Source organism: Pongo abelii, chromosome 4 (genome assembly GCF_028885655.2).
Source record: "Pongo abelii isolate AG06213 chromosome 4, NHGRI_mPonAbe1-v2.0_pri, whole genome shotgun sequence".
Taxonomy (NCBI): Eukaryota; Metazoa; Chordata; class Mammalia; order Primates; family Hominidae; genus Pongo; species Pongo abelii.
In genome coordinates, this window is record NC_071989.2 from 156,663,453 (window position 1) to 156,676,238 (window position 12,786).

A 12,786-nucleotide genomic window follows, 5' to 3' on the forward strand; every position below is an offset into this window, starting at 1 on the left:
TTCCTGCTTAGAAAATGCTTCTTCTACTGCAGTTCTAGCTACAGTGTGGAATATCTATCTCCTTTAGGTACACCTTGGATGATCTGGACTCTAAAAATTCAAGTTACACCCAAGATTCCATTATCCTGTGGTTACTCACTTGGACCACAGACATGTAGGACCTGTCTGAAAGAAATATAAGAATCAAGTGGAACTCAACCAGTGAATCATCGCTATAATATAGTGAAACTTTAGAGAGAAGAGCCGGGAGGATGTATTGGTTGTTAGGAAAATGTAGGCTGCCAGTAGAAAATGACATCCTCTATTAATAAGATCTGAGGTGTGACACACATAATTGTCCTAATTTTTAAGATTGATGGGGAGCATGAAGCATTTTTTTAATGTGTTGGCAGGCCCCAATAAATGCATAAACTGCATAGGACTCATGTGGTCTGAATGTATTTTAGGGCTTTCTGGGAATTGTCTTGACAGAGAACCTGAGCTGGACAAAGCAGCCTCGATCTGAGTGAGCTAACTGACACAATGAAGCTGTCAGGCATCTTTCTGCTCCTCTCTCTGGCTCTTTTCTGCTTTTTAACAGGTAAGTTTTTTCTTAAAATTAAGATCCCATATTTATACTGAACTGGATATGATGAGTAGTTGTTTATCATATTTTAAATCCTAATGATTTTGATGTAAAAGACCAATTCTGAGAGATTATCATAATGATAATAATGATTGTGATGATGACAATGATTATGGTAATAATTATAAAAATTACTGTGATTTGTTGAGCATATACTATATTCTAGGCATGTACCAAAGGATTTTATGTATTGTCTCTGAGACTCATAATAAGGTATTTCTATCTCTGTTCTTCATATAAGAAACTGTGGAACGGAGAAATTGAGAAAATCAGCAAAAGACTTGCAACTAGTAGTTAGAATCTGGAATTTGAATCAGATTCTCTTGCCATCACATTTAATGTTTGTTCCATAAAACTAGATTGGAGGATGGATAATTGCATTAAATATTGGTTTTGCTTTCCAGAACAAAGGAATATTTTCCTCCCCTTAGTTATTATTACAAAGAAATTCAAATAATTAAATTAAGACAATGGGGAAATTGGAAACTCAATGAGAAAAGTCTTTGAAAGTATGTAATTGAAACTTAGAATGCAGAAACATGTTTCTTGTGAGCTAAATAATCTTCGAGAAGGAGAATATCTTTGGACACTTTAGTGAGGTTCAAAGCACAATCATACTTCAAAGTTATGTTTTTTATGACAGAACCATCGGAATGAGCAGGTCCATCATAAGCTATTTCTTTCCTTCCTTATTATTCTACTCTTTCACGTTGTAGGGCACAAAGCAAATGCTAGTTTTTAGACCCAAGACCTAGGTTCATCTCTTCTATTAATAGCCTGTGTCCTTAAAGAAATATCATAATTTTCTGAGATATTTTCTCATTTGTAAAATAATAGAAATAAAACTAAGCCCTGGGACCTTCCATATCTTATGTATCATTTTCTGTGACAGTAGCAGATGAATTTTACTACTATGCAAGATTTTAAATGGCTGTACAAGTAAAAAAAGATCAATGAGATTTAGCTGATAGAGAAGCCAATGTTCACTGTAGCTGGTCATAATTACATAAACAAATACACTTAGAAATACAAAAAAAATGGGTAAAGGATTCCTGTGATATTATGGAGTAAGCTTGACTACTAAAGCCAAATAACCTTAATATGTAGTTCAATCAGTTGCTGAGATGGCAGAAAAATGTAGATCCGACTATGCAAAGTTTAGCTGCAAAGATAGTCTCAGAAATCAATTGTTATTCCCTTTTCTTCTCTTTACAAAGGTGAATTGATCTTTAACCGGATCTGGTTGACTAATACAGTTTACCAAAGCATGGATGCTTCACAGACATACTAGATAGTATTTGGGAGGTCATAATGCCTAAGGGCCTTAATGTTGAAACAGAGTAAAGTGAATTTTAGCCCTGGCACTTTCATTTTATAGCTTTGTGACCTTTCTGATGTTTATTTCACTCATATCTAAAATAAACATATAAAGGACTGTATTTGTATGGAGAATTAAATGAGAAAAAGGCATGCACAATGCTTAACATAGTGGATGGGGTATAGTGCATGTTTAACAAATGTCTATTAACATTATTGCCATAATAAAGTTTAATAAAAAGTACTAAATTGGACTCCATCATTGTGAATATTAATTCTGTTTTTGCCTTGCCAATTCCTGTGTATGAGACATTAGGCAAATCTCTCTTCTTTTGATGACAGATTTGTACAGCGGAGACTTACTGAAAATTATAATAATAAATTGTCCCTGGCTATAAAAACCACTTCGAGTCATTAAAAAATACAGACCTTCCAGGAACTCTCTGGTTTTATATAATAGAATTTTTAAGTGATTGCCCTAAGAATTTGTCATTTTAATAATCACCCATATTGCTGGTTATAAATCAATGAGGCTGGTAATCACTGCTGAAAAAATGAACAGTAACCTTTTTTCAAATTAAAAAACAACAACTTGTTTTCTCCTTATCTTTATTATTAGAGATTGTGCTTTAAGGAATTTCCAGTTGTTATCCCATAAGTGTTGGCCATCATTGGAGATGTATTCCGCTAATCCACACTCTCTCTCATTGCGGTGCCCTTGGGCTTATGTGTCAGAGGGATTGGGAAAGGAGTCCCATAGGAATGGCCACAGATCAAAACTCAGCAGCCCATTCTAAGACTGGATTGAGGGATTTTATTATTTAAGTATTTTAAACCACTGAAATAATTAGTCACAAACTAAAATTACACATACAATATTAAGAGAAAGGAAAGGGAGAGAAACAAGACTATATATATGGGATCTTTTCCCTTTTTGGGAATTTAGAGAGATGTAAAAAGAGAAATAAGTGGCAGGAATGAATGAGTTGTTCCTTACCAGTTTACATTTGGGCCAAGTTTTAAAAGTTGAGCAATTTCAAACTCAAAGAACAAACTACAAGCTTAATCTCTCTCCCAACTGCCTGTCGCAAAGGCTTTTGGGAGGAACTGCATGAAATGAACCTTGAAATGTCAAAGGTAGAGGATACTTTCCAATTCAACTTCTCCAAAGTGAGACCAGCGATGATAAGATCGTTTCCACAGTAAATTAGTGACTGGGCTAGGACTGTAACATGAATTTCCAGATCCTTAATCCATTTTTTTTTCTACCCCACCCTAACCTCCAACAATTGTTACCTCCTCATGGTTCATGTCTTTATATGACCTTCTTGAGAAGTGAGCAGATAAAAAAAAAAAAAAAGAAGAAGAAGAAGAAAAGAAAAGAAAACAAAAACAAACAAAAAAACATACCATGACTTTTTAAGATAGCCAAGTAACAGGAGTAGATATTAGGAATTTCCTAATGTTGAAAATTTCACTTTTGGTACATCAATGAATTACAGTGTTTGAATTTTGTGCTTTTCTTTCAGGTGTCTTCAGTCAGGGAGGACAGGTCAGTGCTTATTTTTATCTCTTCTTTCTGCCTGGGTGGTGCTTGGCTTGATCTTCACTGGTCAAAGAGAAATTTGTCTATGGTTAACAGAGCAAAAACAATGAGCAGGCAAACCTTATGCAGACATCAGCAGAAATTATTATTCTTTAACTAAATTCTTGTCAGTTTAAAAGAACGTAACTACACATTCTCATAATTTATTAGGGAAGAATAAATATAAATAAAAATAGGATGTATCTGGGATAAAATTCATGCTCTATCATTGATTTCACTGTGTGATCTTGGGGAAGTTACTCAACTTCTCTGAGCTGCAAGTTCCACAACTATAGAAAAGGGATAATATTATTCACTTCATAGAATTGCAATTATATTTAAATTATGTAAACAATGTGAAAGTATTTGGCAAGCCGTTAAAGGCTATATATGTATTAGTTACTGATTAAAAATTAACATCCTCTGCAGAAGTTAGGATATAGGTTATTATTTCTTTTTCAGAAATAAGAACTGAAAGTAGACAAGAAACTAGTTTACTGCTCTGTAATGAGGATACACAGACTGATTCACTCAAATTTTAATAAAATTTGGTTTAAAAACTGGAATGAGCACAAGTTATCTTCATCGTTGGATTTTTTTTCCCCCAAATTAGTTCACCAATGTCTTTCTATCCTTTTCATTGTAACTGTCAAAGGACAACACAAGTACTATTTGTTCTGCCAATCCTGTTCCTTTATCCATATTAAGCATTTCTACTTGGTCTTGGCACTAGTTCTTGTTTAGCCTTGGTGTGCCTTGTTATACCTTTGACATGAAAATTTCTAGACACTACTGCTAACTAATTGGAGTTGGAAAAGCCATTGGAAATATTTTCCAACCCTGATATACCCACTGCATTATATAAGACTGTTATTTTTTTAAATTTTAGCATCTCAGAAATTAGGATGCATCTTACAAATGATGCATTTGTGTGTGTGTGTGTGTGTACATGCATGTGCACTTAGGTGTATGTCTAACACATGCACACATGTGTGTTGGCATTGTCATATGAAACTGTATACCTTAAAGTTGTATTATTATGTTTAAATAAGAATGAAGGTATGGTCTATACTAAACGTGAAAACAAACACACAAGGAAAGGACATAACATCCAGCCAACACATTTCATATCTCATTAGGTAGTAAAATATAGTAAAATCATTACTCATAGAATTAAGAAATACGGAATTTAATCCTAGTTTTCTCATTAACACACGTTACTTCCCTTCTTTGAAGCTTGATTTCTCAGATTTTTTTTCTTACAAACAGAAGTTTTATTGCATTTGGTCCACAGACATATTTCACATTATCTCATGGAGCAGGGCCCCTGGATGGGGGTCCCTGTGTAGTACTTGGCGGGGTGTGCGGCTGGGAGAGATGGAGCAGTATAGCTGGTCAGGCCCAAAAGGGGAGAAGGAAGGCTGGGGGCTCCTTAAAACCTCATGCCTGTAATCCCAGCACTTGGGAAGGCCAAGGTGGGTGGATCACCTGAGGCCAGGAGTTAGAGACCAGCCTGGCTAACATGGTGAAACCCCATCTCTACTAAAAATACGAAAATTAGCCAGGGGTGGTGGAGCACCTGCAGTCCCAGCTACTTGGGAGGCTGAGGCAGGAGAATCCCCTGAGCCCAGGAGGTGGAGGTGCAGTGAGCCAAGATTGTGCCACTGCAGAGTGTTTTCTAAAGTTCATTTAAATTTTACTACTTACTGATTTTATGCTTTAGATGGGCCAAAGTCTTATAGTTTGCTTGCTTCATGATCACCTGGATTGCTTACTAAATATGCAGATCCCCAGGCATCATGCAAGACATTGAATAATAATCAGAAAGGTAGGGAGTTTGAGTCTGCATTTTAAATAATTATCCAGATGACATCTATACATAAGAAAACTGAGTGTTTTTCCCTAGGTAAGAGGATGCAAACTGTATTGGGAAGCATTGGCTCTGGAGTCAGATAATATAGATGAGTAGAGTCCTCATTCATATTTACTTGCTGTATGACTTGAAAAATGTGGTTTCCCTTCTCATTGCCTTTGTTTCCACATCACTAAGATGAAAATTTGAATTCAATGATCTCTGAAGCCCCTTCCTGCCCTAACTGTCTGAATTGTTACCAACCAAGCCTGTTCTGCAAAGGCTGCTGTCTCTTCTCCACTCAAATATAGATGACAGGGAAGCTCCTATACTTTTAAATGGCACTGAGGCTGCCATTTCTCTTTTGCATGCCTGGAGGGAGGGTGGAAGTTTCAATGCCAGCAGAAGACATTGAAACTATCGTTAGGAGCATGCTTGCTCGAGTCTGATCCAGCCAGGACAAAAGGAAATAAGATTTCCTCCAACACTGAAGTCATTCTTCTCATGCCAAGAATTCTCTACATGATGAGACAACTGATGGGAAATTATAGTTAGCAGTCTGAATTATGGACTTCAAAAAATATCACATTAATTTGAAAAGATTATTCAAGCTAAACAAAATCATGTTGCCAGACTTTTGGAAATCATATTCCAGTAAAATTTTCCCTGTAAATGTAAATGACTAATATGCTGACAACTCTTTAATTTACCAAGGAGATAGATTAAATGGCACAATAATAACAATAAGAGTAAAATAAAACTACTATTTATCATCACTAGTGTTTCATTAAGTAATTTGTTATATAGCATCAAAATGTTTAAAAGACATATTTTCAGAATAAAGATAGTCCTTTGACTGAATACATTTTGCTTTTTGAATCACTTACTGCATTGTCTTTAATATTTTTATATTTTCCTTTCAGGCTCTGTATTTGGGAACCATATCCTTAAAGAGCTGTTTAGATGAATAGTTCGAATTGAAAGAACAGAACAAGCCTTTTAAAAGCAATGATTGGCAACCATTTTCTGTTACAATACTTTTTGAAATACTTAAGTTTATTTTTGCTTGTATTTTAAGATAAGAATTGGTGAATTTTCATACAATTGGTAAAACAACGCTCCATGATTCTAGTGAGTTTGAAGTTTTTCATTTTTCCTAATTAGCTTAATTTTGCTTAAAATTAATACACTGACAAAATGTATAAATACAATTTGGAAATGTTATCTAGTACCTATAACTTAATTACAAATTGAAAAACTAAAGCCTCAGAAACGAGGTCTAGCTGACTTACATCTACCAACAGCAGTAAAGCTGTGAAGTCAACACTTCAAGACTCCTGACTCCATATGGAGTGAGCTTTCCGTGGCTGCGTACTGCTTTTAATCAGCAATAGAGGGCCATTGTGTAGTGAATGTGAAAGAGCTTTGAGCAGTACAATTTCTTAAGCAAATATAAGGTAGTGATCACTATTCTCACTTAAGCACATAATATGATAAGTACATTAGTTTCAAATAAGATAACTTGTGTCCACATGCAGGAAGAATTTGAAATTAGGAGGAAAATGAGGAACAGACTATGTTAAAATGTCTCACACAGTGAGTTTAGAGGCTGTCTAAAATTAAAGTGGGAAGTATTTGGGCAAAAGTAGCTATTTATCTCACTCAGCTGAAATTAAGGAGATAAAAACTTATTTTATTGGTTCAGACAAGAAATGTTGAGAACTGGTATAGGCAGTAAATTTGGAACTGGCAAAGAAGATGAGGTAAAGCAATGCAGAAGGTAACAGAAGGGAAAATAAACGGCAATGTTTCCATCTGAAGGAGGGTTGGAGAATCTAAAAAGTGCTGCTATCATGAAAAATGGAAAAAACAGAAAAACAGAATACAAAACTAGTTTGGAAGGAAAGAGTTGTATTTTGCACATAAATGTCTTAAGTATGAATGAAATTATTGAGTAAAAGGTTATATATATATATATATATATATATATATTTGACCATTGAGAGTTAGTTTGAGATATTTATAAAAAATATATAAAAAATATTCTGGAATTTTTCAGTACTATATGGGAAAGTATATGTCATTAGGAAGAGAAAACCAAGTATATTAAACTGTCTAGGAAATGACCATAATTAATACTCTGGAGGAAAAAAGAAAAGACAGAAAGAGAGAGAAGAAACAGAGAACCAGAGAACCAACATATAATGAAAATGTGGAAAGAGTTTCAAAAAGGTTGGAGTGATCAAGAGTAGCATATGTCATAAGGAAATCATGAAAGTTTTAAAACAACCAATAGATGTATTCTGTATTTTTGAGAGCAGTTTCAGTAGAGTAGAAAGGGGAGGGAAATAAGAGTGAGGGGAAGCCAAGCTTGGTAGCAATTAAGAAAACAGATATGGTAAAGAATGGAAATTATTTAACCACATAGGTAGTGTTTGTCAGTAATAGAAAGAAGAGATGCCATTCTATATCCCAAATCCATGTTTGTATGATTACAATTTTTCATTGGTTTTACTTGTAAACCTAAAACTCTAGACTTAGGTATGAATAATCCTGAGTCTTTAGTTGACTTAATGACCATATAAACTCAAATTTCCAGAAGCATTCTGCGCCTTCTCCAACCCCTGGGGCCTACAGAGAGTGGTCCTCTCCTGCCTAGCCACCATGTTAAAATGTCTCACAGAGTGAGTTTAGAGGGCTCTCTAAAATTAAACGAGGAAGTATTTGGGTAAAAGTTGCTATTTCTCTCACCCAGCTGAAGTTAAGGACATAACAGCTTTATTTAAAACACATCACTGAAAGTGTTCACCGATAAATCTTGAACCATCAAAGCTAGAAGAATCCCGAGATACCATTTAATCTCATGGTGTTGACCATTTTCTATGAGTTACAGAGATCTTTCAGAGCTACTGTAGTTAGCATAGACCTGTAATAAGGTTACTTTCTACACTCCTAACCCAGAACTAGTTCAAATATTCTATATTAACTCTCCACAACTTTCATATGAGCACATTTGTTCCTTATAAAAACCTTGGGAATCTGAAAATTAGGCATGACATGTGTTCTTTGTTGTTTCTTGGTTAAGAAAATTGAGGTGCAGGCATAGAGTCCTTTGTTCAAGATAACACAGACAGTCAATGGCAGAACAGGTTCTAAAACATGATTCTCAGCTTACTTCAGAGATCATTGAAGGCCACTAAAATTTAAGAGTATGATATTTATCTGTTCTATGGAAGTTTGTTCATATGCCACTTGATTAATTTGCTTTCATTTATTGAAATGCTTTGCTCTTCCTAGTCTTCTTCCACAGGGCAGAGGAAGAAAATACTTGGGTGTGGGTTCAGTTGTGCTAGGCTCAACTGAGATAATCCGTGTGAAAGTAGCTTGAATATTTTGAAGCAATTGACAAACACAAGGCAGTATCATTTTAGATAGAGATAAAGCAAGTTTCCTCTCTCCATATGTAAACGTCACTTCATTCCACACAGATATATTTGGAGGGGTTCAGCTTAACCTATTGCTTATTGTCATTACTCTTGAAATAATGGCTCAAATGTCATTTACACACCAAATATGGACTTAATTGACATTGTGTTGAAAACAATCTTAAAACTCCAGACTACTTTTGAAAAACAGCTATAGTTGAAAGGATATGTTAGTGGCACAGGTGCTACCATTCCTACTATGGAGCCCATAATAATAATTATTAATCAGTCATAACACATATTCTGAACAATAGTGCAACCTTAGAATCATTTTAAACATAGCAACTTAGGCAGCCATTACTAAATGATTGTAGTAAGCACAAAAGTTCAAATTCCACAGACTCTGAAACAGGGTAAGGTAATAAAATGACATTAGATGCACCTATAATCTTAGTGACTTGGAAGGCTGAGGCGGGAAGATGTCTTGAGGGCCAAGAGTTTGAGACTAGCCAGGGCAACATAGGAAGACTCTATCTCTAAAATATACATATATATATTATATATATATATAAAGTATATATATTTTATATAAAAATATATTAGATATATAAAGTTTATATATTTTATATATTTTATATATTTATATAAAGTATATATTGTATATATTTATATATTATATTATATATTTTACATATATCAACATAGCAAGACTCTATCTCTAAAGTATACATATTTAGTATATAAATATATATTTATAATATACATAAGTAGATATATTTAGTGTCTATATACTTTAGAGATAGAGTATATATATACTTTAGAGATATACTTTATATATACATATCCTGTATATATTTTAGTTTACGTGTATATAAGTGATATATTTAGTATCTATATACTTTAGAGATAGAGTATATATATACTTTAGAGATATACTTTATATATACATATCCTATATATATATTAGTTTATGTGTACATACATAAACACATTAGAATTTTGTTTTCAAGAGCTTATGGATGGATATTGCATCCACAGGGAAAAGTAACAAGCATCATGTGATGTCTGGTGCCCCTTGTAAGGTTCATCCATGTTTTTTGTTTGTTTGTTTGTTTGTTTTTGTTTTTGTTTTTGTTTGACGGCGTCTCAGTCTGTCGCCCAGGCTGGAGTGCAGTGGCGCGATCTGGGCTCACTGCAAGCCCCGTCTCCCAGGTTCATGCCATTCTCCTGCCTCAGCCTCCCGAGGTGCCCACCACCACACCCGGCTAATTTTTTTTTTTTGTATTTTTAGTAGAGACGGCATTTCACCGTGTTAGCTAGGATGGTCTCCATCTCCTGACCTCGTGATCTGCCCGCCTCGGCCTCCCAAAGTGCTGGGATTACAGGCGTGAGCCACCGTGCCCGGCCCATCCATGTTTTGATAGCAATACAGAAGGAGTGCTGTTAGAGCACATTAATATGATGTTTAAAAAGTCATTTCATGACCAAAAACCACTCTCAATTGGAACAGTTCAATGTTGGAGCAAAAAGTTTTACTCATATAGCATTTGACTACATCATTAATTTACTCCTGAATACAATCCGTATTCCTTGTAATGAGTTTCCTGTAACTCAAAGAAAATGTCTCGTCTATTTAATGTATTCTAATTAAGTAGGTAAGTAGAATACATTAGATTAGTAGAGCTATTTTATATTTCAGAATGCTTTATGTCACAACTATTTATATATAGTTTTTAAAGTTTGCTGTCTAAAGCTTCTGTTCTGAAGGATGGTCTCTTAGAATGCACTAATGTCAGTGTCACTCTGCTTACTTTGGTAGGTTGACTGTGGTGAGTTCCAGGACCCCAAGGTCGACTGCACTCGGGAATCTAACCCACACTGTGGCTCTGATGGCCAGACATATGGCAATAAATGTGCCTTCTGTAAGGCCATGGTGTAAGTATTATATTAATCAAAGCTGACCCTTGCAAACACAAACTTCCAGAATAAGACTAAGACACTTTTTTGAGGTATTATAGAAAACACCCATACCTCCCCATAGAGACTGAAGAAACAGGCTTCAGGCAATTTGATTGAAAACAGATGGGTCAAAAGCAACAAAAACATTACATACTAAATTATTTGAAAACATAATCTTAATCACTTTGCTCTGTTATTATTAATTTTGATTGTCTTAGAGAAGTTTTCAAAAACATTCACACATCTTATACATTATAACTTATTATATTTAATAATTTTGATATGTTTTAATGTTTTCATTTGTTTCTAATTAGAACTTGCAGTATCAATACATAATGAACATATGTCTACACTTATATATAACACATCTGACTAATTAATACCAAACTTTTCTCAGGAGAAAGTCAGTGGTGTAATATAAAATTTGAATTAATAGATGCATATTACTGAGAGGGCTTGAATGTGTCACTTGCTCTAAATTGTCAAATGCCTGAATATCTGGTTCAACCTCTTACATATTCTGTCAGAAAAAAACTATAGTCCCTTTGTCGTTATTTCTCCTGGGACCTCTACCTTTTTCAATGGTATACATATTTACTCTTGGAGAATGAGCAATTGGTACCAAAAAGTCTAAGACTTATGAAAACTCTGAGATTTGTTTAAGATTCATACTTTCCACAGCTAGGCCAGACGTAACCTCTGAGTGCATTTAATTAACATCTTGTGAATCATATGAATGGAATTTATAGAATCAAATAATTAAATGGACCGTGCCATTGTTAAACCTGTTTCGAACCTCTACAGTGAGTACTTACGATATTGCACTGAGTATATATTTGTCTTTCTTTTTTGTAGGAAAAGTGGTGGAAAGATTAGCCTAAAGCATACTGGAAAATGCTGAGTTAAAGCCAATGTTTCTTAGTGACTTGCCAGCTCTTGCAGCCTTCTTTTCTCACTTCTGCTTATACTTTTGCTGGTGGATTCCTTTAATTCATAAAGACATACCTACTCTGCCTGGGTCTTGAGGAGTTCAATGTATGTCTGTTTCTCTTGATTCACTTGTCAATAAAGTACATTCTGCAAAAGCATTGACTGTGTTCTTACTTTGAGATCAAGAAAATATATACATACAACAGAGAATAATTGAACTGGGATAAACTTGGATCAAGAAACCTATTTTCCTGGTCTAAGTTAACCAACCAGTCATTGTGAGATCTTAGGAAAATCCCTTCCTTTCTCTTATTCTTAGAATCCCCATGTTTATAATGAAGGATTTTGACAACATGACCATATGTTATGCTTACAGTTACTTAAAATATCTATCATTAATTAGATCACATAATATTCTTTCTTCCCAATTTCATAAAAAGCATATTATATAAAAGTAAAATATTTGTTCTCTACAGGCCATTTTTTTAGGCATCTGGGATGGAAAATTCGGACTATATAATTTCTAAAGACATACAGTATATGGTTTTCTGTAGTAGCAGTATCATAAGGTATACCAGATACAATGTAACAAAATATACAATAAATGGTGAATATTCAATAAAATCAGTCACTTGGCAAATAAAACAGCTGTCGTTAAAAGAAGGTTAACGACAGCTAACTGAAGGTTAAAGCACAGCTCTGTTGATAACAAGCTCAATCTCCATGTAGCTGCCTCAACCCTATGAAAATCCACAGTTTGATACATATATATCTTATTCTGAACATTCACATGGAAGTACTGAGAACTCTTTCTTTGAGTAGTTTCATGTAGTAAAGCATGCTTTTATAAATAACACCTTACTGGGGAAACTCAGACAAAATACATGTCTAGCTGCAATGTAATAATCATCACTCCAGCAACAAATATTTACTGGAATCTACTCTGTGGTGGATTCTATTCTAGGTGACTTGGATACAGCGTGGATGGTAGTGAGACGGGCCAGTGACCTTTCAATATTTAATGAAGTTTAAATTGCAACAGGAAGAAATATATTAAAACAATAAATATAACAATAAATGGCATAATAAGATA

At 34.5% G+C, this 12,786-nt stretch overlaps 1 protein-coding gene across 2 annotated transcripts; it reads left to right on the plus strand.

Moving 5' to 3' along the window:
- Window positions 1–203: 203 nt before the first annotated feature.
- Window positions 204–11,851, plus strand: LOC100452696 (serine peptidase inhibitor Kazal type 6). 2 transcript variants are annotated; one of them, XM_009241166.2, is made up of 5 exons: window positions 204–319; window positions 447–580; window positions 3,472–3,494; window positions 10,624–10,739; window positions 11,619–11,851. In XM_009241166.2, exons 2-5 carry the CDS (start codon window positions 523–525, stop codon window positions 11,662–11,664), a joined length of 243 nt encoding a protein of 80 aa, XP_009239441.1. In that variant the 5' UTR covers window positions 204–319; window positions 447–522; the 3' UTR covers window positions 11,665–11,851. The 2 variants fall into 2 exon arrangements, with proteins under 2 accessions (XP_009239441.1, XP_054411263.1); XM_054555288.2 differs by having other exon boundaries at window positions 234–580.
- The last annotated feature ends 935 nt before the right edge of the window (window positions 11,852–12,786 follow it).

Excerpts from the sequence above, each read along its gene's own strand:
- LOC100452696 (XM_009241166.2), top strand. The coding sequence starts at position 523 with ATGAAGCTGTCAGGCATCTTTCTGCTCCTCTCTCTGGCTCTTTTCTGC. Across the intron at positions 3,495-10,623 it reads TCTTCAGTCAGGGAGGACAG|GTTGACTGTGGTGAGTTCCA; the intron begins GTCAGTGCTTAT and ends TTACTTTGGTAG. Across the intron at positions 10,740-11,618 it reads GCCTTCTGTAAGGCCATGGT|GAAAAGTGGTGGAAAGATTA; the intron begins GTAAGTATTATA and ends TCTTTTTTGTAG.